We start from the raw sequence: 23,701 nt of genomic DNA on the forward strand, positions 1-23,701 counted from the left end.
CTCATATATTTGGAGATATTAAATTATTTGAAATGTGACCTTTTGTCATATATCATAATCATACCTCATGATATGTGATAATTATTTTTACTTTTAATAATTAAAACAAATAATATAAAGTATTTTTTTTAAATAAAACGTAATAAATATCTAGATAAACAAACTACATTTAAACTAGACGTGAAAATAAACCATAATGCGTCATGACGTTATATAGTCAGAAGAGGGAGCACCTCGGCCCAGAATGGCCAGTTATTCTATTTACGTCTCAAATTTAAGAACCGGAAGTCGCCAGGAACAACTCAACTCCCGTTGTCTCTTCTAGGTTTTTAGTTGTATTTCTGTGGGTTGAACTACCTGCCCCGCTAACGCTAAGCGTTTTCTGTCTGTTAGCCACAGACAATTTCGAACCGGGTGAAAACAGACACAACTCTGACAGGTAAGTTACGCAAGACCATAGATCTCATTACCAAGCATCTTTATAAACGAAGAACAAAGGATCGATTTTGCACCTATAATGTATAAACCTACCTTATCCGGGGCCGAAAGCTGCAATAATGCTTTTTTATACGTTTCAGGAAGGCGATGAAAGCTAGCAGGCTAATGTTAGCCGTTAGTGTGGATTATCAACCTGCTACCGTTAAATGCATTAAGCGCTGTCAGTCAGTTTTAACCGTCGAATTTGACAGATCAGTGATCAAGTGAGGCCCTGATCTTCAATATCGCATTGATCGTATGGATGATGATTTATATCATGCGAATTAACCTTCAGCCTCAAGCTGAGACGGTGGCCCAAGGTTAGACAGTGATGTACTTGCACGGATTTTGAACATATTCATAGATTTGCATTGCAGATATTACTGTATGTGTTTAGACATTGAAATGAGCCCCATGTCATTGTCTGTTTTTGCGTAGTTCGTTAGATTTAAGCCGGACATTTTATGTGTGGGATGCTTCGGCATCGCTGGTATTTGGGTGCATTCCGTATCTCTGCATGGATGGGATAAACGGGTTTTATGCGTCCATCAGTAATAAAGGCGCGTAACTAACACGCATTTAAGTTTAACATTGAAAATGTATCAATGGGTTCCTGTTGTCTTTCTGCTAAATGATGTCTCGATGATACGATGTTTTCTTAAATGCTTCCTATAGTGCAAATCTCTAGGTTTGTTTTATTTTCGGCAGCGGTGAGATATTGACAGACTGCATTTGTGAAGCTCTTGCATGATGCGGCATTTGATGCACTTGCTCATCTGAATCAGGCCGCTTGAGGGGTTGAATATGTTTACATCAGGCCTTTGAGACCATTTCAATCCTTTGTATGTTATGGTTTGTAATAGAGAAGTAACCCTGTGTTTTTCCTCATATAGCATTAAAACAGGTTGTGTCCAGCCATGGCATTCAGCAAAGGTTATCGTATTTATCATAAACTGGACCCGCCTCCATACAGTGTGATTGTGGAAACCAGAAATCGAGAGGAATGTCTGATGTTTGAGTCTGGAGCTGTTGCCGTACTGTGTAAGACTGTCCAATTGTTCGTCTTCGATTTGTTTTGATTTGAAATCTAAAAATTTAAAACAATCATCTACACACATTCTACAATAAAAGGTTTTATGTCTAGATGGAGAAGTGAGATTTACTATTATGACTGTTATTTGTATAGCCGCAGTCTTAAATATCAGTCATTACAAATAAATATGATTGTCAAAATATGCTTTAATGTAAATTACAGCTGCGGCAGAGAAAGAGACCATTAAAACAGCATACCCCAAGATGCTGGATGCTTATGGAATCCTTGGAGTTCTTCGTCTTAACCTCGGTACAATTTTTTTTTTTTTAATGTGTTTGTCATCACAACATAAACCATCCCCATTGGCGCCAGATTAAAGGACCAACCTTGATCTTTTTAATGATAGTGGACTTAAAATCTCACCAAATCAGTATAAAACTTAGCAGAACAAAAATTCATAGGTGGTAAATGGTGTGAGAAACAGTGTAGTCTTTTATTAATACATTAAAACATTATTATTGCGTTATCTGTCTTTACTCTCTTCCGTAGGGGATTCTATGCTGCACAGTCTGGTGGTCGTGACAGGATGCAGTTCTGTTGGCAAAGTTCAGGATTCTGAAGTCTTTCGTGTAACTGGCACAGAGTTTGTTTCTCTTAAGAACGACCCTACGGATGAGGACCGGATTGCAGACGTCAGGAAAATCCTAAACTCTGGCAACTTCTACTTTGCCTGGTCCTCCACCGGAGCGAGTCTGGACCTCAGCTTGAACGCACACCGTAGAATCCGAGAAGATACATCTGACAATCGATTTTTCTGGTGAGTTTATATTTTAGAATTCAAGTGAATCAAATAAAATTCCAAAAGTGTAAATATAGTGGTATATAATATATAACTTGTTTACAGGAATCAATCCCTGCATCTCCATCTCAAGCATTATGGTGTGAACTGTGATGATTGGCTGTTGAGGTTAATGTGTGGTGGAGTTGAGATCCGCACCATTTACGCTGGGCACAAGCAGGCCAAGGCTTGCGTGATCTCTCGGCTTAGCTCAGAGCGGGCAGGCACTCGTTTCAACGTCCGGGGAGCAAATGACGATGGTCAGGTGGCCAACTTTGTGGAGACTGAACAGGTGTGCCAACAGTATGAGTCAGCCTTGAGTCACATTTAATCTCACTTCCTTAATTGTACTTTATGTAGGATTCATCCATTGTTTTATTTGTTACCTACAGGTTATTTTTCTTGACGACAAAGTGTCATCCTTCATTCAGATCCGAGGGTCAATACCTTTATTCTGGGAGCAGCCGGGTATTCAGGTACGATAAAGCCTTAAATCAATATGACGCTTGTACTTGGAATCAGATTGAGACAACATTTGCATTGTCCTCTACCGAGTTATATTCCAGCTTGTTGGAGTTCCTGTACGAGTAATCATAATAAACAAATTCTTATGTTTCCGCTTCATAACATGTGGCCAATGCTGACCCCCTCTATTCATATTATCAGAAAAACTCGTTTCAGGGGATTTTGTTGCAGCTGAATCAGAGTCGAGAACCAAAAGGACCTCATGGGAACCAACAGCTGGTATTCCAATGGCTTAGTTCTGTCTGATCTTCTCTTTGCTTCCAAGGGTTTGTGCAATGTCAGTTGAGCGTGCTGTGATTCATTTGGGAAAGGAGCCAGTCTCCGTTTCTCCGCCGCCTTGTGAAATCGGATTAAGGAAGTCTTTCTACTGACATTGCATACACATTATAATCTCTGCCTATAGCGGGAAGCTGGTGTGGTGACCATTTTTGTCTTTAGTTACTCACTTTGATGTAGTTCCAAACATACAGACACACAGAATATCTTCTTTTGTTACGAGAATGTCATGTGTGTTTGGAACATCATGAATGTGCAAGAAAACTAATTTTCGGGTGAACAACAGGTTTCAGGTTGCTGCAAGGCTTTCCACAGAACTTGATGATGTGCGTTACAAAACATTAATGCTGTTTAACAACTGGTGTTCTTCGCTGTTTAAATCCACTGTGGGTAATTGTAACAACATTTCAAGCCATGAAGGGAGACATTGTCTTCATGGAGTGCATTGGTGTCACTGCAGTGGTCGTGTGTCACAAAGCAAAGAGCAAAATAATGGAAGTGGAATTGCCACAGGATTCTTTTTCTCGGTTCCAATTAAGTTCAGGGTAATGTGAGCTTGTCTCTGCTGCCATTCTGTATGTATGAAAGATTAATGACAGTGACCTGCAGAGGGAACAAGTAGAATTGGGTGGGACTCCAACATGCAAGTCAGTGACCCACTTTAGATCCAGGTCATTTAAAAATGTTAGAATCAAAATAAAAATGTGTAAAAAATTAATTGTCAATGTGATTGAAAAAAATAATATATTAAGACTATCTTAGATGTACATAGTAAGAAAACACACTCAATGAATTGTATAGTGAAAGGAAGTAATTGTGTTAGGTAAGTTTGACCATTTTAGTTTAACTGCAAGAAACGAGAAGTTAGAAATAGCCTTTGTATAGCAAGCCATTTCTGGTTTTAGGTGTGAAGATAATACATTACACCAAAGGATGTGAGAGCGGTTAGTTAAATGTCATGCATTGAAGCAATAATTGACTTCCAGTTGCTAGTTATAGCTGTATCTCGCCAACAAAGTTTAGACTGTTACCTAGAGCACATATCAGGTTTGGCCATGTTTCTAAATCTAGATGAATACGTGTTTCGCTGGTCTCTTTAGAGATCTTCAGGCTTTAGTGAGCTAGTAAAGTGATTGTTCAAATCTTCCCTCTCATGATTATTTCTTAAACTGCATCTTCAAAACTTAATTTTTCATATCCCAAAAATGAAATGAGGTCACCGTTTTTGTGTGTTTTCAGGTCGGTTCCCACCGTGTCAAGCTGTCTCGTGGTTTCGAAGCAAATGCACCGGCTTTTGAGAGGTAATTACAGTTTTGCTGGTTCTGGATCCAGCTGTTCTGTCTCACGTTCAAACCTTAATGCTTGCTGGGTGTGTGTTTTAGTTCACACCTGCTCTAATCCTTTTCTAGATGGGGAGTATCTGTCGTGTTTGTAGATTTGCAGAAACAGTTCAAGTTTAAGGTGGATGCAAATAGTAGAGAGACTGGCATGTAAATATCAGGGCACTTTGTCACCTTTCGTTCGGTTCATTAAATAAATTATACATTGTAGCATTTTTCAGCGGTGTTGGTTCCCTTTCACGCCACACTAATTGCTTTGGTCCGAACCAGTTAAAATGAACCAAAATACAGTCACGTGTGACTTGTACATCCCGCACTTGGATGTACTGCTGGCGGAGTTTCCTTACCTTAACCCGGCACTGTTGCACAGATCTATTAAACCCCCTTTCCCTAAGTTGTTTGCTAAACAATGAAAATATTGTGCCGTTCTTGTGAGATTCGAAAGTTGGGATGTAATAAGAATGTGCACGAATGTTCAAAAATTCAATCCGCAATAACTATAAAAAAAAATGCTATTCTAAAATTCTTATTTTACATAAAAACTGCGTCACCAAAGGGTTAAGTTGCTGCTACAGAAGACCTTAGAGTTATCACATCTTATTTAATGCTTCTTCAATTTATCTGTAATGATTTTATAATATACAGAAAATCATTTTATAAAAAGTAATTTGTATGTGTTCCTAAATCTTTGTTCTCTCAGGTCGCAAGCTAGTTTAAATATTTTAAGTTTTTACACCGGATGCACTGATCACGTGTTATTCTCGGCTCACATATAAAAACAGTTCTTCTTTGTAATTTCATATACGTTCATTACAAATATATTATGTAATGCTAATTTCAACAATTTAATGAATTTGGCCTTAGCATAAGACTGGCACCTGTTTCAACCCCTAAAAGCAAGAATTTTCCTTCTAAGAAGTTCAAATAGAGTTGTCGCCTTCAAGATACAGCCTGTAAATAAATTCACACGGATGCTCTTTTTTTTTAAACATGCTGTGATTCCATGGTTTCCTTTGTTGAAATTAATATGCCTGCCTTATTTGTTGATGCAATGCAACTCTAGTGCGATTCAACCGTACTAAGTGAGTCAAGTGAGAAAGCACTCTTAGTATCTGTGTGTTCACAAATACATACATGTTCTGACAGGTGGAATATGATCAACGAAAGATATGTTGGTTACATCATTTTCAAATTGGTTTTACAAACATAAATTATTATTGTATTGCATATTTTATATATTGCATTATTAAGCAAGTTATCACGTATCATATTTCTTCTATATTGCATAATCCCTACATTTTAGGGCTTCTTTAGGAACAACTGGTTATACAAACAACCCAGACTAGTTGCTACTAGTTGTTTGTTTTGTAAAACCATTGCGATATGCATTCTTTCTATAATTTATATGGCAAGCAGCCCTCATGCAGTATAATTTCAATCGAACTAGGGTCCGGACCAGGCAATTTAACTAAATGTGAAAGCTAAAGGAGATCTACAGTTGTAATCCTGTTGTAAATTACTGGTTAGGTAGGAGCAAGTAAATAACATTGTTTGTTGCGTTACATACAAAGCATGGCACGCAATCATAGGTTTCAGTTCAGAGCTGATCTGACATCTGTTTTTTATGGAATGATAGAAATTAGCATTAAGAAAACCTTTTCTTGAATATGTGTAACAACAGCAGTGGCACGATTCATTCTTAAGTTACCCTGGCTCTTTCCACTCTGTTCCTCACACATTGCATGATGGACAGTCTTTATTCATCATGAGTAACTGCTTTGTTCACTGGAGTGCTGAGTCAGGTTGTGATGAAAGTGGATGTTGATGCAGACAACACATTTGTTTCCTCCTTGCCATTCCTAATGATCTATCGATTCATTGATCTGTCTTTATAACTTGCTTTGTTTAAAGGAACCCTTTATATTTATTTTACACCATAAATTCTGATTTCTTAATGTCCTTGTTTTTGGGGGGGGTAATACTCTTATTTTGTATCGTTTTAATATGCTTTACCGTTTGTATAAGTGTGTATTAAGCCTGTGTGATGTCACCTGTCCAGACATTTAAGTGCTTTGAGGAGGCTGTATGGCAAACAGTTGATCATCAACCTGCTTGGTACGAAGGAAGGAGAGCACATGCTAAGCAAAGCATTCCAGGTGATTGTTAATTTAAACACTGAAAAGTGTTCTGCTAAGTACTTTAATGCCATTGGTTTGCACTTCGCATGCTAGTTATGCTTCATTTGCTCTGTAAAGATGGTCTTTGTCTTCGCCCACAGAGTCACCTGAAAGCTTCAGAACATGCCAACGGTGTGAAAATGTTGAACTTTGACTATCATCAAATGGTTAAAGGTGGGAAGACTGAAAAGCTCAACACTGTTCTGAAACCTCTGATTAGCAAATTTCTAGAGGAATGTGGTTTCTTCAGCTATTCGGCAGAATCTGGCATTAAGAGGTGAGGTATTGTACTGTACTTTATAGTAGGTTTTGTCACGGGACACGCAAGAATGAGTTGAGAGGACTGCCACCGTATTTAAATTTAGCTCTGGATAAATTAACATATAGTTATTTTTCCCTCACAGATGTCAATCTGGGTCCATTCGCTCCAATTGTCTGGACTGCTTGGACAGAACCAACAGCGTCCAGGCCTTTATTGCTCTTGAGGCAAATTCTATTAACTTTAGCAAATACTGTTTTCTTGATTTTTCAGTTTTTTATTTACTTTGTTTATGTTGTTCAGATGCTTCCACTACAGTTGGAAGACATGGGTCTGACAGAGAAGCCTCAGCTGGTGGCACGGTTTCAGGAGGTCTTCCGCACCATGTGGTCTACCAATGGAGACTCGATCAGCAAGATCTACGCAGGCACCGGCGCTCTGGATGGCAAAGCAAAGGTTTGTGGCGTAGAAATGAGAATCATAGTCATTGTGCTCTTGAGCAAGATACTTCAGTCTGGGTGGCTTCTGGAAATCGTCTCCTTTAATTAATGTACTGTAAAAGGGTGTTCACACTGATACCGATTTACAGCAGAAAAGCAACCAGAAGCCATGCATTTTTTATGAGAGTTGGCGATTTGAGGCGGCTGGACTGGTGGAGCTGTGACAGAGAGTTTAGCTTTATCCAAATGAGCTGCAATGTGATATGTTGAACTCCACTGCAAGTTAGTGTGTGGATTTTGAATTATAGATGCAGTGGCAGTTGAATTCTACTGTCATAGGGGTAAAAAGCCTCTTAAATAGTAATCCATACAACCCCGGTGGGTTAATGTCTTCTGAAGAGAAACAGAACAATATGTGTGAGATAACGTTAAATTATGTGCTTCACCGAATATTAAAGTATGACGAGACACTAAAACCTCACATCTCATTGGATTTTTAGGAGTCTGGTAAGTAGTCTAACTCTATGATATTTTGTAATAAGACGCAGAGGAACCAATTGGATTTGAAGATATTGATGTGTCGTCTTATTTGATTAGTTATTTGGGGGGGTTGAAGTTAGTAGATAAGTTGCCATTGGAGAGCTACAATGGTGCTGTCTGTGCTTTTTTCGCTCTTTCAACTTATGTATGTGCTGTTTTTCCTTGCTTTCCTTTGGATTTTCTTCTTCCTGTGTGGTAAGTTTGACAGTAGCTAGTTGTGTGAGTTGGGATGTCATATTGTCCATTTCTTTCCACTCTGCTTTGTGTTTCTTATTTTTTGTGAGATTATTTTAAAGGTGCCGTGTGTCATTTTTTGGAGGATCTATTAGCAGAAATGCAATATAATATACATAACTATGTCTTCAGAGGTGTATAAAGAATTTACATTATGAAGCGTTATGTTTTCTTTACTTAATTACTTAGAATGAGCTATTTTTATCTACATAATCCTCGGGTGCCCTTGCATGGAATTTGCCATGTTTTTTTACAAGACTTAAACAGACAAACTGCTCTACAGAGCGCGTATCGTAAATACCTTATCTCCTTCAGCAAAGTGTCAGCCACTATTGTGCTTTGAAAGGAAGGGGTGAAGAGAGTTCTTGGTTGCAGTTCATGATCTCACCACTCAATTTCATAAACTAAACCTTTAATCAGTCCTCTTTATAGACCTTGAATTTAAATGATTTTATACTGGTCTTTTTTATTAAAGTCTGTAAACTAGCTAGACCTTAAACTATTTGCTTCAGCTGTGTTTAATATATTAGATTCCTCTGATAATCATTTGAATAGCATGAATGTGTTTTCAAATTTAGCATTAAGCGTTTTTGCTCTTGTTTTTTGGTATTTTGGATGACATTTTTAGACTTTGGTACAGACCCACTGAATTGTTTTCATTTGTAGGGTGGAAAGCTGAAAGATGGAGCTCGTTCGGTCACCAGAACCATCCAGAACAACTTCTTTGACAGCTCTAAACAGGAAGCCATTGACATCCTGAGACTGGGCAGCACCCTCAACAGCGACCTGGCAGATAAAGCACGAGCCCTCCTCACGACCAGCAGCCTGTACGGTACGACTGACAAAACCACAGTCCTGTTTGGAAACTAAATAAGTCATACTAACTTTTTCTGTTGACAGTCTTAATAAAATGTATACCTTGAATGCATTGCAAGTCGCATGGCATAAACATTTTTAATGTATGTAATATAAACACATTGCCCAGTTGAAGGGTTTTATAAACTTGGCAGATTTAGTTTTTTAGTTTTGTGCATCTGAAAGTTTCAGTAAAATTCCACCTTTGGTCTTGTACCGTAAGTCTTCTTCAGTGGATGGATTCACTCTTGTACACTACATCAGAATTCAAAATGAATTTCCTCATTGTCGCATGCTAATCTGCAGCTCCAGGCTGCTTTGGGTGTTAGGTTAATGCTGTTATCTGTCTAACGGTTAACCTCCCTCTCTCTCTCTCTCTCTCTCCCTCCCTTTCTTTCTCCCTTCACTGCTTACAATGTTAGTCACTGAGCCAATTTTACAGTCAGGTACAGTATACACAGACCAGCCATAAATCCATAACTGTATATGGTTCTTGTTTCATAAACTCAGTTGTATGTTTATTTTGGCACCTCTGTTTTTTTTATGTGTAGTCTCATAAATGCATCATACATTTTTGTCCAACTTTCAAGGGCGGAATTAAATCTGTCTGGTGTGTTCATTGTAGCTTGGTCAATGTCCTATGTTCAGGTTGATTTTCTTCTCTCACTATTTGTTGCACGACCATGATGTTGTTTCATGTGAATAATACTCTCTAAATACTCTCTAAAACCTTTATTGTTGGTTTTTGGTGAGAATTTGCCTTTTGTATTTGCAGCTTCTCCCAGGGTGCTGCTGGGTATGTGTCAGAACCACTACAAATACACACGGCCCAAGAAGATCAGAGTGTGCGTGGGCACTTGGAATGTAAATGGCGGCAAGCAGTTCCGTAGTATTGCGTTTCGTAACCACACCCTTAACGACTGGCTCCTGGATGCCCCTAAAAAAGCCGGTCACCCAGAATTCCAAGGTATGATGCAAATGACAAACCTGTTTACTTAATATGCTTTTGTGGTTTCATGTACGTGGGCTCATGTTTATTTTTAACTTCAATCCTGCTATCAGATAGCAAGTCTAACCCTGTGGACATATTTGCAATCGGCTTTGAGGAAATGGTGGAGCTGAATGCAGGCAATATCGTCAATGCGAGGTAAAATTGAATTTTGCGTCGGATCTTTCATGGTTTGGTGACAGTAGTTACACAGTAAGCAGAAGTAAATTTCCCTCTGGTCTGTGTTTATGTTGTGCTACAAAATGTAGATTTCTTTTCAGTAGTATATATGGTTATTAGGGCTGCACGATATGAGGAAAAGCTGTGATGTGCGATAACATTGTTTAATATTGCAATGACGATATGACTTGCGATAAATATTCAAATGTGAATGTTAGCTAAACTGTTCCCATGTCTTAGTGCTTTAATAGGTTCTTTGCTAACCTAAACATTGAATAACCTATTCCCACTAAATAAAGTATGTAGTATACTGTGGAGAAAAACCAGGCGCCAAATTGTTTTTTTTAGAGCCACATAACATGAACTTGAAACTTCTTTTAGTTATCCTGTTGTATGTACATCTTCCCCCCTCATAGGTTCTAATCACATAAAGTTTGTTGTTTTTCCTCATAAGCGAGTACATACGGAATCTGCAGACTTTTCAATAATGCGCTGAAGTTTCTTGCGGAGATCTGCAGGCGCTTATTCCACGCTGCCTTATCGGGCTCTGGTGCGGGAAATAGCATGAACGCGCCAACCATGTCTTCAGGGCTAAACGTGATAGGTCAAGCATTTATTACATGCGCTTAGGGCATGTAATAAACTGTTTTTACTTATTCATCGTGTCAGGCTGTCTGTGACACGAGTTCATATCACGATGACGATGAAAATTCGATGTATCGTTCAGCCCTAATGGTTATATATTTATTTGTGATATTGTTTTTGTTTCATTTCTGAGACTCATTTATTTCCTCTACCTTTCTGTCAGCACCACCAATCAGAAGCTGTGGGCTGCAGAGCTACAGAAGAACATCTCACGGGATCAGAGATATGTGCTGCTGGCGTCGGAACAGCTGGTGGGCGTGTGTCTGTTTGTCTACGTACGCCCTCAGCATGCACCTTTCATCAGGTATGTTCACACACCTGTGTCATTAAATTGACAGCACTTTTAGATTTGTTGGATTTTTGTTAGAAACGGTTTACCTGGATTTTCATTTTGTTTCTCAAAAAGGGATGTTGCAGTGGATACAGTAAAGACTGGAATGGGCGGGGCCACTGGTAATAAAGGAGGCGTGGCCATACGCATGCTCTTCCACACCACCAGCATCTGCTTCGTGTGCTCACACTTCGCCGCCGGTCAATCACAAGTTAAAGAGAGGAACGACGACTACAATGAGATTGCACGCAAACTGTCCTTCCCCATGGTAAATGTTTTTGAAATAAAGAAAGCATGTTACTTCTGTTCCGTATTACACTTATGTTATTTTTATGTTAGGGCCGTCTGCTGGCTTCCCATGATTACGTATTCTGGTGTGGAGATTTTAACTACCGGATCAGTCTGCCCAATGACGAAGTGAAGGAGTTGATCAAACAACAGAACTGGGACGCACTGATCGCTGGAGATCAAATGGTGGAGCAGAAGAACGCCGGACAGGTACATGTGAAAACGAATCAGCAGAATAATTTGTAATTTTTTCCATTTCTTCTCAACTATTTTTTCTGTTCGAAATCTAGGTGTTTAGGGGTTTTATTGAAGGGAAGCTCGATTTTGCACCCACCTACAAATATGACCTGTTTTCTGAGGACTACGACACCAGCGAGAAGTGCCGTACACCCGCCTGGACCGACCGTATACTTTGGAGGAGAAGAAAGTGGAACTTTGATAAAACAGGTAAGGATGATGGTGAAACATCACACGCTTAACCAAACATGAGATGCATAATAAAACTTGCTTACCGGAATATGGAAAATTGGAATTTAATCCTTGTAATGCGGGTTACAGCGGAAGAGTTAGAGCTGAACGTCGTTGGAGCCCCTGTAAATGAGGAAGACCAGTACCCATGGAGCCCTGGAGATCTCAAGTACTACGGGAGAGCTGAGCTTAAGACTTCTGATCACAGGTAAGAGAGACTAAATCTAGAATATCAAGTTTACACTAGCCAAATTGTCTATTGCCCTCTGGTGGGCCTCGGACGTACTACAGGGAGAAATGTCAAAATGTTCTTGTAACTTTAAAACTAGTTGTTAAAGTATATTTATCATAACTAATAAAAGTTTACCCGAGTAAAATCTTTCTCCTTACAGGCCTGTGGTGGCCATCATAGATGTGGACATACTAGAGGTGGATCCAGAGGCCAGACATCAGGTATATAAAGAAGTGATCGCCCTGCAGGGTCCACCTGATGGCACTATCCTCGTCTCTCTCTGCTCTTCTGGTCCCGATGATTATTTTGATGATGCTTTGATTGATGACTTGCTCGACAAGTTTGCAAGCTTCGGCGAGGTCATTCTTATCAGGTAGAATTCCAATGTGTTGTTTGTGCTTGCATCACTTTTTATGTTATCTATTAATATTCCTGATGTTAATTCTGTCATTATTTGTCACTCTGAACAGGTTTGTTGAGGAGAAAATGTGGGTGACATTTTTGGAGGGCTACTCCGCTCTGGCTGCTCTGTCGTTGAGCGCTTCCACTGTACGTTACAATAAAATTCATTCTGTCAAACATACAAATGAATGATAAAAAGTCAGATTCACATCATTTTTTCAGCTAGGAAGTCAATAAGATGTTTACTTGCCCAGTGCAAAACAAATAACTTTTTCTCGAATACAGGTGAATGGAAAGACCATAGACATCCGTTTGAGGTGTCCTGGCTGGATAAAGAGTCTGGAGGAGGAAATGAGTGTGGAGAGAATCTGTGGCAACATCCCAACATCCTCCAGCTCCACCCTGCTGGCGGAGAACTCTGAGATGGGTGAAGATTATGACATGGAAGGTCCGTCTCTTGTTTGTGTAAAAATTAAAGGGCTAGTTTACCTTCAAAATGAGAATTTGTCATAATTTATACGCTCTTATGTTATTTTAAACCTGTATGACTTTCTTCTGCAGAACACAAAAGAAGATATTTGGAGAATGTTGGTAAGAGAACAGCACAGCCCCCCCATTCACTTTTATTGTAAACAATGCAAGTAAATGGGGGGCTGTTAACAAACATTCTTCAAAATATCTTCTTTTGTGTTTTGCGGAAGAAAGAAAGTCATACATGTTTGAAACGACAAGGGCGAGTAAATTATTTATTCCTAATAGTATTGTCACATTTACAATGTAAACTTATTAAAGATGATGCTATTACACAGTTTTTATATAATAATTTTTACGATGTGGACAGGTGATGTGGATGAGGAGGTTGAGGATATCTTACCCCAGCACCTGCAGCCTGGACTTTGCGCGGAGCCGGCTGTGTCCCCCGCATCGTCCCCGCGCACCAGCCCATGTCCCTCTCCCACCCACGGAGAGCCTCCACCTCCCATCCGGCCTAGCAGAGCCCCTCCACGCACTGCTGGACCACCCCAGGGTAGGGCTAGTTTTGACTCAAAATTCTGATTGGTTGGGCTATTGGGCCAGGTATTGCTCTTAAAACAGCAGATATATGCACAACATCGAAGTACGATGTACATTTATTTTGCTCTGTTTTTACATTGCTAAAAGGAGGATTAAGCCCAGCAACTAGTAGAAGGGAACTGGCAGGTAAAGAGTGCAGATAAAAGTGGTGTTCCTGATATGCTTCAGTAGTTACTGAGCTCACAATGTTCGTGTCAGTGTGTTTTAGGCTTCAGTGTGGTTGGCAATGTTGTAAGCTGAGCTAAAGGCTTAAGGTGAGATTTTGTTAATGAGATGTTTTCTTCTCCCTCAGGGTCTCCTGTTGATAGTCAGCCGGCTGGAGCTCTTTTTCAGGGACTAGAGCCAAAACGCCCGCCTCCACCTCGCCCGAATGCCCCACCAGCCCGACCTGCACCTCCACAGAGACCACCACCACCCTCAGGTGCCACAATCTGACAGATTTAACCTGATAGTTCTAGAAAAAACCCTGCACTCATCAACACTGAAGTTTATTATCATCATTAGTCATGTCAGATGACGTTTCCATTTGTTTTTATTTTATTTTACAATCATCCAAAGGAGGGAGAAGTCCCACACCAGTTAGGAAAGATTCAGCAGGTAATGCTGTGAATGCATCAGTAGTCCAGTGTTTCCTCAGTACAGTTTGCGTTGTATTTGACTAGTTCAGATGTGAATGCGAACTGTGTTTGGCCTACTCTTTCACACAGGTTTGCACAATGTTGGTTGTTTTGTGCTTTTGCGGTAGCCGAGTGTTTTTTTAGGTGTTGCTGTGTGTTTTTTTACAAACGAGTCCAGAGCCTGTTTTGCATTGTATAAGCCTTTGTGCTGTTCTTATGATGTCTTATTCTGGAAACTATTTTCTTCTAAAGCCTTTGCCGAGCCTCTCAATCTAGATTTTGATGTGACTGATTATGAAGGTAAAGAGATGTAGATTTAGGTGTCTGCAGTGTTTGTTTGGTGTATGATGACTTGAAACTTCATGTGTTTGTTTAAATAATTTTAACTGATTAAGGGGTTGTTCATCCTACAAGAAAAATTCTGTAAAAAATGTATTCACCCTCTTGTCTTTCTGCTGTGGAACACATGATATTATGAAAAATGTCTCAGTGGTTTTGTGTTTAAACAGTGGAAGTCAATAGGGGCATGTGTTGTTTGGTAACCAGGAATATTATACAAAATATCTTCTGTTGTGTTCTGCACACGAAAGAAAGTCACACCAGTTTGGAATTTCAAAACTGAGCAAATTAAGTAATTTAATCTTTGGGGGAAATATCACTTTAATGTTTGGATGGTCAGTTTAAACCATATCACATTAATGGAGTAGTTCACTTCAAAATTTGCCACCATTGACTGTCCATAGTAGAAATAAAAATGACTATGGAAAGTGAATGGGAGCAAATTTTGAAGTAGTGTACTACTAATTTAATGCAGCGCATGAAGTCTCGGATCCTTTACTGGTTATGATTTAGTTTAGTGTGTGGAGTGTTTGGTTGACAGGTGAAGTAGCTTTTGTAATTGAATAGAGAAGGATTGTGCTGGAAAGATATATTGTGTATTTTTTATCACTATGAATTACGGTTAAATGACGCCACATCGAAAATAGATGCTGACATTTTTTGGGAATCGCTGACAGGAAAAATGTCAGAATAGACAAATATTTATTTGATATAAATGGTCAGTTAGGTGAGTGACGTGCTCCACACACCCGTAACAGTTGGTGGCGGTCAGGGCTCTACGCTAACTTTTTTCCCGAGGAGTACATGTGCTCTTAAATGAAAAAATTTAGGAGCACACAAAGAAATTTAGGAGCACAGTACAAAATTATTTATTTTTTAATTAGTTTATTAAACAACTGAACAAATTTCATGCATATACTTCAGGCATATACTGTTTCTGCCCTCTACAATATTTGCAGAACATGAGGTTGTTCTCAAAATCCAGCCATGGGAAAATCTTAAGCCAATTGACATTAAATGTATATGATCTCCCTTTGCCGGCTCCAGTGGATGTTGACGTGACAGCGCTAGTCACCACAGGTTCGCTAAAGTTGTTCTCAACTTCTTGTAAATCTTGTGAAGAAACCTCGTTAAAGTTAGTTGAACCTTCCATATCTCCCTCCCCTGATTCTTCTTTCTCCTCATCTCTTTTTTGCTTAAAATAAAAACGTATGTTTTTCATTTTCTTTCCAATTTTATCTTTCCAGTTTTTACCTCACTCGACTCTCTTTCCGCTTAAAATCCAGCAGTTCCCGCACATTCCCACACTAATTCAGTGATTGGCTCATTGGTTGCGAATCGTCGCTCTCATTTGCATAATGTTAAGCGCGTCATCATGCTACCAAGTGATCTGCTACTCCTCACAGTGTTCCCACTTAGCGTAATTCTCATCTCGCTTGTATAGTGGGACATCTACTGGTATTTCCCTAAACATAAACATTTGTTAGGATCTATTTGTATAAAAAGGCTGTTATCTTTTTTTTAATTGACTAAAGTGTCCAAAAAAAACATTGCCAGGCCTAGTTGCTGGTCTGTGAGTCTTGCCCTATTTGTGTTTGATCATGTTCTCTTGGGGCTTGACCCTTCCTGTTTTATAAGTGTACTGTATATACTGAGTTTTGCATTGTGAATAATATATTTTATTAAAATATTTGTTTTGAAATGCAAAATAAAGTTAGCATATGATATTGGTTAACCAGTACACAAAACAAAGTTTTTTTCCACAAAATACTATGTTTAGTAATTATACATTAAATTATTTATATAACAATATTAAACTGTATTTTCGCCATGCTTTTACGCCATGCTTTTAAGCAAAATAAAGGTCGAAAGAGTCAAAAGGAAGGTGTAGTTAAAATGAAATATGGTAAGGTCTACATTTCTTAATGTGACTTTTAGTTTGACAGCGGAAGTTTGGGGTTTACACGTCTACACGCAATTACGCGTCCACGCGTCTAACGTCTTACGCGTTATTGCGCCTAAAGACGTAATTACGCGTACACGCGTTATAGCGTGTGTACACGTTACGTCTGAAGACATTTCTGCCTAAATGGCCTTCCATAGTTCATCGCGCTGTTGTCCAGTTTGAGGACAGCCCGTCACTCGCACACTGTGCTCGTAAATTATTTTTCAAGTTCGCACATAACTATTTTTAGGCGCAAATGCGAGTGAAACACTCGCACTGTAGAGCCCTGGCGGTAATGCACCAAGGTGGTATCACATAAGAGAATGTGGCAGCTTCCCCATGCACTCACTAGCCACGAAAAACTAAATGGAGTCAGACCCGAAACTCATACTGCAACGACTCTTCTCGTGCTCACTCATTTCTGGGCGGTCTCACTGTATTTTTTACTGTTACTGACAGATTTCGGCCAAAAAGAAACACAGGAGTGGGGAGAATGGGAGTCATTCTTCTGGCATTGGGACCGGACTGTGTAGACAAACCAAATGACTTTTCTGTGGAAATAGATGACTTTTCTCCTTAGCAAAGGCTGTAATGTGTAAGACAGATAATAATTTGATTTATTTTTCCCATCATGCTGACAAAAGGACAAAAAAGCCCAGCCCTAACACGTGCAGATGCGTCGGGTGAGTTCTTTAACTCCAACCTACAGTTGAATCTTCAGGCGCCTGATGTGTAAACATTGCACAAAGTAGTCAAATGGGTACACATGCACATCTTAATGTATAGTACACTCTTATCTCCGTGTACAACACCTTAAAGGAATATTTCACCCGAAAATGAAAATTCTGTCTTCATTAACTCACCCTCAAGTTGTTCTTAATCTGTAAGATTTTTACAAACAGTTCTTGCTCACAATTGACTAACATACTAGGAAAAACTGCTTTATACATTTATTCGTTCTTTTAAAAAAACAAAAGAAGATATTTTGAAGATGAAGAAAAGCATACAGTTCTGGGGCACTTTTGCCTACATTGTAGTTTTTTGTGGCCAAGAACTGTTCTGTTACAAGCGTTCTTTCAAATATTTTTCTCTGCGTTCATCAGAACAAAGACATTTATACAGATTTGGAACAACTCAAGGGTGAGTAAATGATGACATGAATTTTATTTTTGGGTGGACAGTCCCTTTAAGCATTACGTCTAGGCAAAGTGTCATACTTGACATGATTCAAAATATCTTGTTTGGTCTACCAAATGCCCAAGGAGTGTAAACTCAAACCGGTTTCACTTCAGATCAAACAAAGAGCAAACCATAGAGGAGATAGAAGATTTTAGCTGATCCTATTTTTCAGCTGTTGTCTTTGAAAACTGTTGAAATCATTACGTTTGGTAGTAGGTACCAGATTGCACAGGAGCTGATGATTGTATAATGTTAGCAGTATATAATATTACATATATTTGACTTATATATCTTCTATTTTTCAGGTCGAGGTCAGGCTACTGGGTCAGCCTCTTTTGGTGCCCCAAGACAGGTGCGTAACTGCAACATTCGTGGATATATTATAAATTATAAACATATGTAGTAATAGTGATATATACAGTTATATATATATTATGTATTTTTTGTTAGATTCCACCCAGAGCAGGAGTCATCAGTGTCCCCCCTCAAGCCAGACCTCCCCCTCTGGCTCATCCCGGGGCTCCCAGACCCACAGCAGAGGTTCATCCGGGGGCACCCCGTCCCTCATCTGATAATCACCCTGGAGCACCAGAACCCCAAAGCAAACCAGCAGAGCTGCCTCTGGGTTCGTCTGTACTACTTATCTTAAATAAATATCACTTTGATAGTTGGTTATATAATGCAAAAACACTCTTAGCTTAATAACCCTGTGTTTGTCCTCCAGGTCCTCTCCCCACAATACCAGGTCCCATAAGACCTCAGATGATATCACCCATGCAACCTCAGCCTGCTGTCTCTCCGATGCAACCTCCCGTTCAAGCCCAGCTGCCCCCACCCATACAATCTCAGCTCCCTCAACCCATGCAGCCCACCTATCCCGCCCCTCTGGTGACCCAACATACTGCTGTGCCCCCCCTGGCACCATCCGCTGGCGCTTCAGCCACTTCTCAACCTGGACTGGCCTCTCCCAAGCCTCCTCCCAGGAGCCGATCTTCTCACACACTGCCACCTGAGTCCGCTCCGGCTCCTACATCTCAGGTTAGTTCTTGTTTCTGCCCACCTCTGCATGCATTTCTACTAGTGCTGTCAAGCTGTCCAGGTGGTTCTCACAGTCATGTGTTCCTCTTCTTGACGCACGTGTCTCTTTCTTTCACTAGCAGGAGCAATCCTCAGGTTGACAGGTACTGAAATAAGTCATTTCTTGCCTTTACTGTTGTCACGACGCTCACATGTGGTGCTCATACATCACAGAACGCTCCATGTTAGAATTGTTTTCCCTCTTTCCATCTTTCTTTTGACCATGTTGTATTTTATTTTCAAAAATGGGAATGTTACACTTAACTTGAACCACTCTTGAACTATTATCTATTTAGATTTTAACTTAATTGTTTGCTTATGAGGTAAATGGATTGAACTCAAGGGGTTCAAGAAAAGTGTCATCTATTACTTGTTGGTATTGTTTGTTTTTGTTTTTAATGGTCTATTATTGTGTTTTTGGATTTTGTTTATGTTATATAAGGAAAGTAACGAGTATATAGTATGCAACTCTAAACTAGTTGTGGTTATAGTAGACACTTGCTGACTTATCATATTTGTGTTTTACTTTCTTTATATTGCTGTTTGTTATAAATAGGATTTAGATCTTTTACATTTTACATTTGTTTTAAAAAGTAATTTACTGTGATTTATATCAAAATGAAGTGACACATAAATTAATATATATTCTACAGATTAATTTAAGTAATTGCTTGTGTCATCTGACAGGATTTTAATGTGACAAACTGTAGTCTAGGGCTTGATTGAATCTATCGGGAATTGATCGGATCATAAAAGTCTATATAAAGTCGGAATAATATTTGGTTGAAAGAGAAGGGGTCTTTGTGTGAGATTATGAAAATATTTTCCTCTTTGGAATAGAATGCACAGATTTATTGTTACAGCAAAAGGGATAGTTTACCCCAACATGACAATTTTGTCATTTTTAAACCTGTTTGACTTTCAAAAACACAATAGAAGAACAACGATGGTACCCACTGATTTCTATTGTACGGACACAAAACCAATGCAAGTAAATGGGTACCGCTGGTAATTTGCTAAAGTATCTTTTGCGCCCTGCAGAAGAAATTCATATATGTTTAAAATGACAAGAGGGTGAGTAAATGATGACAGAATTTAAACTATCCCTTAAAAGCATGCAAGTGCATTAAGCAAGTCAATTAGTTTAATTTTACATTCATGCATTTTCTTTTATTTAAAGTGACTTGCATTGCATTGCATGTACATTTTATATGATGTATGTCTGTTCCTATAGAATTAAAGCCCATGATGTTGCCGGTACAATTCCCAGCCTTTAGCAGCTTTTTTCATGTGGACAATATAATATACTGTAGCTTCACACCAGGCTTTTACTATATAATATAGACTGTCCGCATTTTCTGTCCTCAGGCCAAAACCATGAATGGAGTCCAAAAAGAAGCACAACGGAATCTAGGCCCCTTTGAAATGCTTAACACCCAGTCCCTGCTCCTGAACACATCATTCTCCACCTCCCTCCCTCGATCCTCCACAATCCCTCCATCCTCTTCCTCCACGTTGCCCGGCTCCCTCTCACTGTTCTCCTCCCTGCAAAGCCCTCCTTCAGCTCCAGACACCAGCAGCGCCCCGTGTCTCCTGCCTCCCCCCATCCCATCCCGCAGCAGGTCCCAAGAGACCCTTCGCACATCCCCCAATCCGTTTCTTGCCGATGCCCTACCCAGACCGAGCAGCACCAACCCTTTTTCCGGTGGCGGAGCCCTCACTCCTGGTTTTTTCACCCAGCAGGAGGATGAAGCGCCCAGACATGGCCTCAACAGATCCAGCTCTGCAGTGGTGCACAGTGCAACACTACCTGCTTCGTTCTCCATGCAACAGTCTTTAGGTGCCGCCGTGGCACCAGCCCCAGCCAAACAGACCCAGAAGTGGGTCACCTTTGATGAGGATTCAGACTTTCTCCTGTCAGCGACGGCTCCTGCATCAGGTGGGACGGGCCCTCCGTTGATAACCGCTGCTCCATCCCTTGCATTCTCACAACCCCCCAGTAGCTTCCCTAAATCTGCTTTTGACACGGACAACAACTGGGCGGCTCCTCCCGCCTCCGCATTCCCAGCAATTCCCCCTCCGAACCCAAACAGGACTAATACCAGCATCAGAAACGCCCACATCCCAACCAGAAATGAATTCACAGAGAGGTGATACAGTGAGTGGAGAGAGAGAGCGTGTATGTAAAAATGGAGCAAATATTATTTTGTGAATCTATTATCTGTGAATGGTTTGTATAAAAGTCTGGTGTATCCAAACTGAAATAAAGTATTCAGGCCCTCTCTTTGCCCAAAGCGGACAAATGATTTGCTGAATTAACGTTTTATAGATTTAAGAAAAGGGGCAGAGAGTGTGTGTGCCTGTTGTCGTCTACCTATTAATCTGTAAAAACACATGTGTGTAATATTTTTCAAAGGCCAGATTTATTATATCACACAAGCATTCATTATTACAAGCCACCTAAATGGCCAATAAAGCCCCTACGCGTATTAAATTATCTATCTGACCTGTAACAAGAGAGACAACTTTCCTTCTCACGCTCTGTAACCCAGCGCAGAAGAAAACCCTATGCTGTCATTTGTTTAAAACGCACAAATTGTAATGCCTGGCTGTGTTTCAGACCCTGTCCTTTGCCATCTTATCTAAAAGTGGGCTTGACCGTGATCTGAGTTCAGAATTTCTTGTAGTTTATCTCATTGTGAATGTATCTTTCACTTGTTTCTATTGCCTATGTTAAGATTACGCATTAGGAGTGCATGTGCACAGTACATACACGTGCTTCTGTGCTTTACTGGGAAGGATTTTCTGGATGTTCACGGAAAAGACCCCTCTCCCAACCCGCAATCTAGTTGCATAGCTAACATGCTTTGCATTCGGAATTCAAAAAAATATATCTACGATACATATTTATAGTTGTTAACTGTCTTCCTAGTGGGTAAACGACTTAAATTGTGTTCATATTTGCCGTATATACATGCCATATCAAAAAGTGCACTGAATTCTCTGTGAGACTGAAGCTAAAGTTTGAGATGTTTGTGTTAAGCGAGCTGTTATATCTGTTTCTATATCATCATCCATCCGTGTATATAAATATGTGCTTTCAGTTCCGAAGATCATGACTGAATTGCTGTATTTAACAAATGTGTAGTGTATGCGTTTTATTTGGTAGGTTCCATCAATCTCTCATTGAAATGAGGGGTCTTGGTCATAGCAGCAGTTGTGCTTTCTTTTCGTGCAATGGGCGTACTGTACCTATTCGCTCCATGAAATCGTACCTTTTATTTTAATTGACAGTTCCTTGATTCTTGAAGTCTTGCTGAATCTATTTATTGTTATGTGGAGGAACACTGTGCTGTATTTTGGAGTGTGCTGTCTGTTTATGTGTACTTGCTGTTTGTGAGAGTGAGCTTGAGTGTTTGCATTGTCATCGGTGAGGGATGTCTTTGATGCAAATCATGTGACCCCCAGAGCCTTTAAAGCATTGTCGCCACGCTGTTTTAAAAAGGTGTTCTTGAGAAGAAAAACTCTCTTTTTTTAATGAACACAAATGCATTTGGATATTGGATTATGAATGGTGTAATGTTTTTCATTGTGTTGTTTAAAAAAGATTTTTGACGACTTAAAGGTTTCAGGACTATGGCAGCATTGTGGGGGAACTTTATTATTCAGCATTATGAGTTGTTTTTTCATAACCATGTTAATAGTTTAACATTCCAGACTGTAAAGATGCATATGGTTGAATGATCAGCACTGTTTGATTTTGTGTGTACAGTTATTTTTTTATTCATTCCTCTTACCGTTTTATCACATTCCGCAGGATGTTTATTGTGCCTCTAAGGCATTACGTTTATAATGTGCAGGTTTTTCAGGAAAGCAGTGACTATAGTATTTGTGTCCTTGTTCCTTGTTTACATTATGGTACAAATTGAACATAAGTTTAGCTTTTTAAATGTTGAAGAGAACTGGGAATTGAGTTTTGACAGAATTTTCACAGCACTGAAAAAGTGAGACACTGTCTTTTTGGTTTGGTTGTGAAAGGTGTCAGTAGAAGAACCAGCAGGATTGTGCATTTGGACAAAAAAACATTCCAGAGCACTAATATCTCCAGAATACAGACAAATTATGGTTCATTTGTGTCTTCCTTCGATGAGCGCTGATGACACAATGTAACCACTTAAGGCATTAAAAGTCATAAGTGCAGGTGTTCTGTATGTAATGAAAGCACTAAATTTGACAAGTCGTGAATGAAAAGAGGTTTTATAGGAATTAACTCCTTTTTTTAAGGTAACTTTCCTTTGTAGCTTTTAGCCCAGTAGTAAGCAGTGATATTAACCTTATATGTATGTATACACAAACCACAAAACTGCAGTTCGGTAAATTAAGTGCATACAAGTTATGCACATTTATGTATGGAGCAATTGATGTTGTATGTATGCAATAATAAATGTAATTTAACATGACATGTTAGTCATCTTGTTTTATTGTCTGTTTCATAAAACATGAAGAGATTTCACTTAAGATACAGTTGCATATAACAATGTACCGATGAAGTTGCCATACTGTATTGTTATTCAAAAGTGGACACTTCATGGTTTTGTGGTATGAACAACATTAAAAACAAAAATGTGTTTATAAATTTGATTTATTTTGAGCAGTTAAGTGCGTGGCCACTCCAAAATTCCAAAACATTCCCGTATTGTTTTTTTAATTTATTTACAAATGTTAAAATATAACAAAAATAACTGCTTAAAAATCGAATTACATTATTGTAGATACATTTGAAAAAAAAATTAATTTGAGATTATTAATCTTGTATATGTATAGAAGTATATTATAACACTAATAAATCTATTCTTAGTTTAAAGTGCTGTTGCGAAGCACGTTCTCTTATCATGTAGTTTGAGGGTCCTTTAATTTGTAACAACCCTTTTCCGGGGGTTGT

At 39.3% G+C, this 23,701-nt stretch overlaps 1 protein-coding gene across 2 annotated transcripts; it reads left to right on the plus strand.

Moving 5' to 3' along the window:
- Positions 1-327: 327 nt before the first annotated feature.
- synj1 (synaptojanin 1) lies at positions 328-23,219 on the plus strand. Of its 2 annotated transcripts, XM_079448784.1 has the most exons (29): positions 328-439; positions 1,371-1,518; positions 1,733-1,819; positions 2,060-2,327; positions 2,415-2,640; positions 2,741-2,824; positions 4,389-4,450; positions 6,549-6,645; positions 6,768-6,943; positions 7,071-7,152; positions 7,229-7,381; positions 8,806-8,971; positions 9,770-9,961; positions 10,057-10,141; positions 10,971-11,111; positions 11,214-11,406; positions 11,478-11,636; positions 11,717-11,873; positions 11,985-12,102; positions 12,287-12,499; positions 12,597-12,675; positions 12,814-12,976; positions 13,370-13,555; positions 13,895-14,023; positions 17,148-17,186; positions 17,988-18,034; positions 18,133-18,307; positions 18,407-18,720; positions 20,128-23,219. In XM_079448784.1, exons 2-29 carry the CDS (start codon positions 1,395-1,397, stop codon positions 20,911-20,913), a joined length of 4,701 nt encoding a protein of 1,566 aa, XP_079304910.1. In that variant the 5' UTR covers positions 328-439; positions 1,371-1,394; the 3' UTR covers positions 20,914-23,219. The 2 variants fall into 2 exon arrangements, with proteins under 2 accessions (XP_079304910.1, XP_079304911.1); XM_079448785.1 differs by lacking the exon at positions 17,148-17,186.
- The last annotated feature ends 482 nt before the right edge of the window (positions 23,220-23,701 follow it).

Source organism: Barbatula barbatula (assembly GCF_947034865.1).
Source record: "Barbatula barbatula genome assembly, chromosome: 24".
Lineage (NCBI taxonomy): Eukaryota > Metazoa > Chordata > Actinopteri > Cypriniformes > Nemacheilidae > Barbatula > Barbatula barbatula.

What these genes read in the sequence shown, in the direction of transcription:
- synj1 (XM_079448784.1), top strand. Translation starts at nt 1,395, where the DNA reads ATGGCATTCAGCAAAGGTTATCGTATTTATCATAAACTGGACCCGCCT. An exon ending in CTCTGGATGGCAAAGCAAAG is followed by an intron (nt 7,382 to 8,805) that starts GTTTGTGGCGTA and finishes TTTCATTTGTAG; the next exon opens with GGTGGAAAGCTGAAAGATGG. An exon ending in ACCAGCAGAGCTGCCTCTGG is followed by an intron (nt 18,308 to 18,406) that starts GTTCGTCTGTAC and finishes TTTGTCCTCCAG; the next exon opens with GTCCTCTCCCCACAATACCA.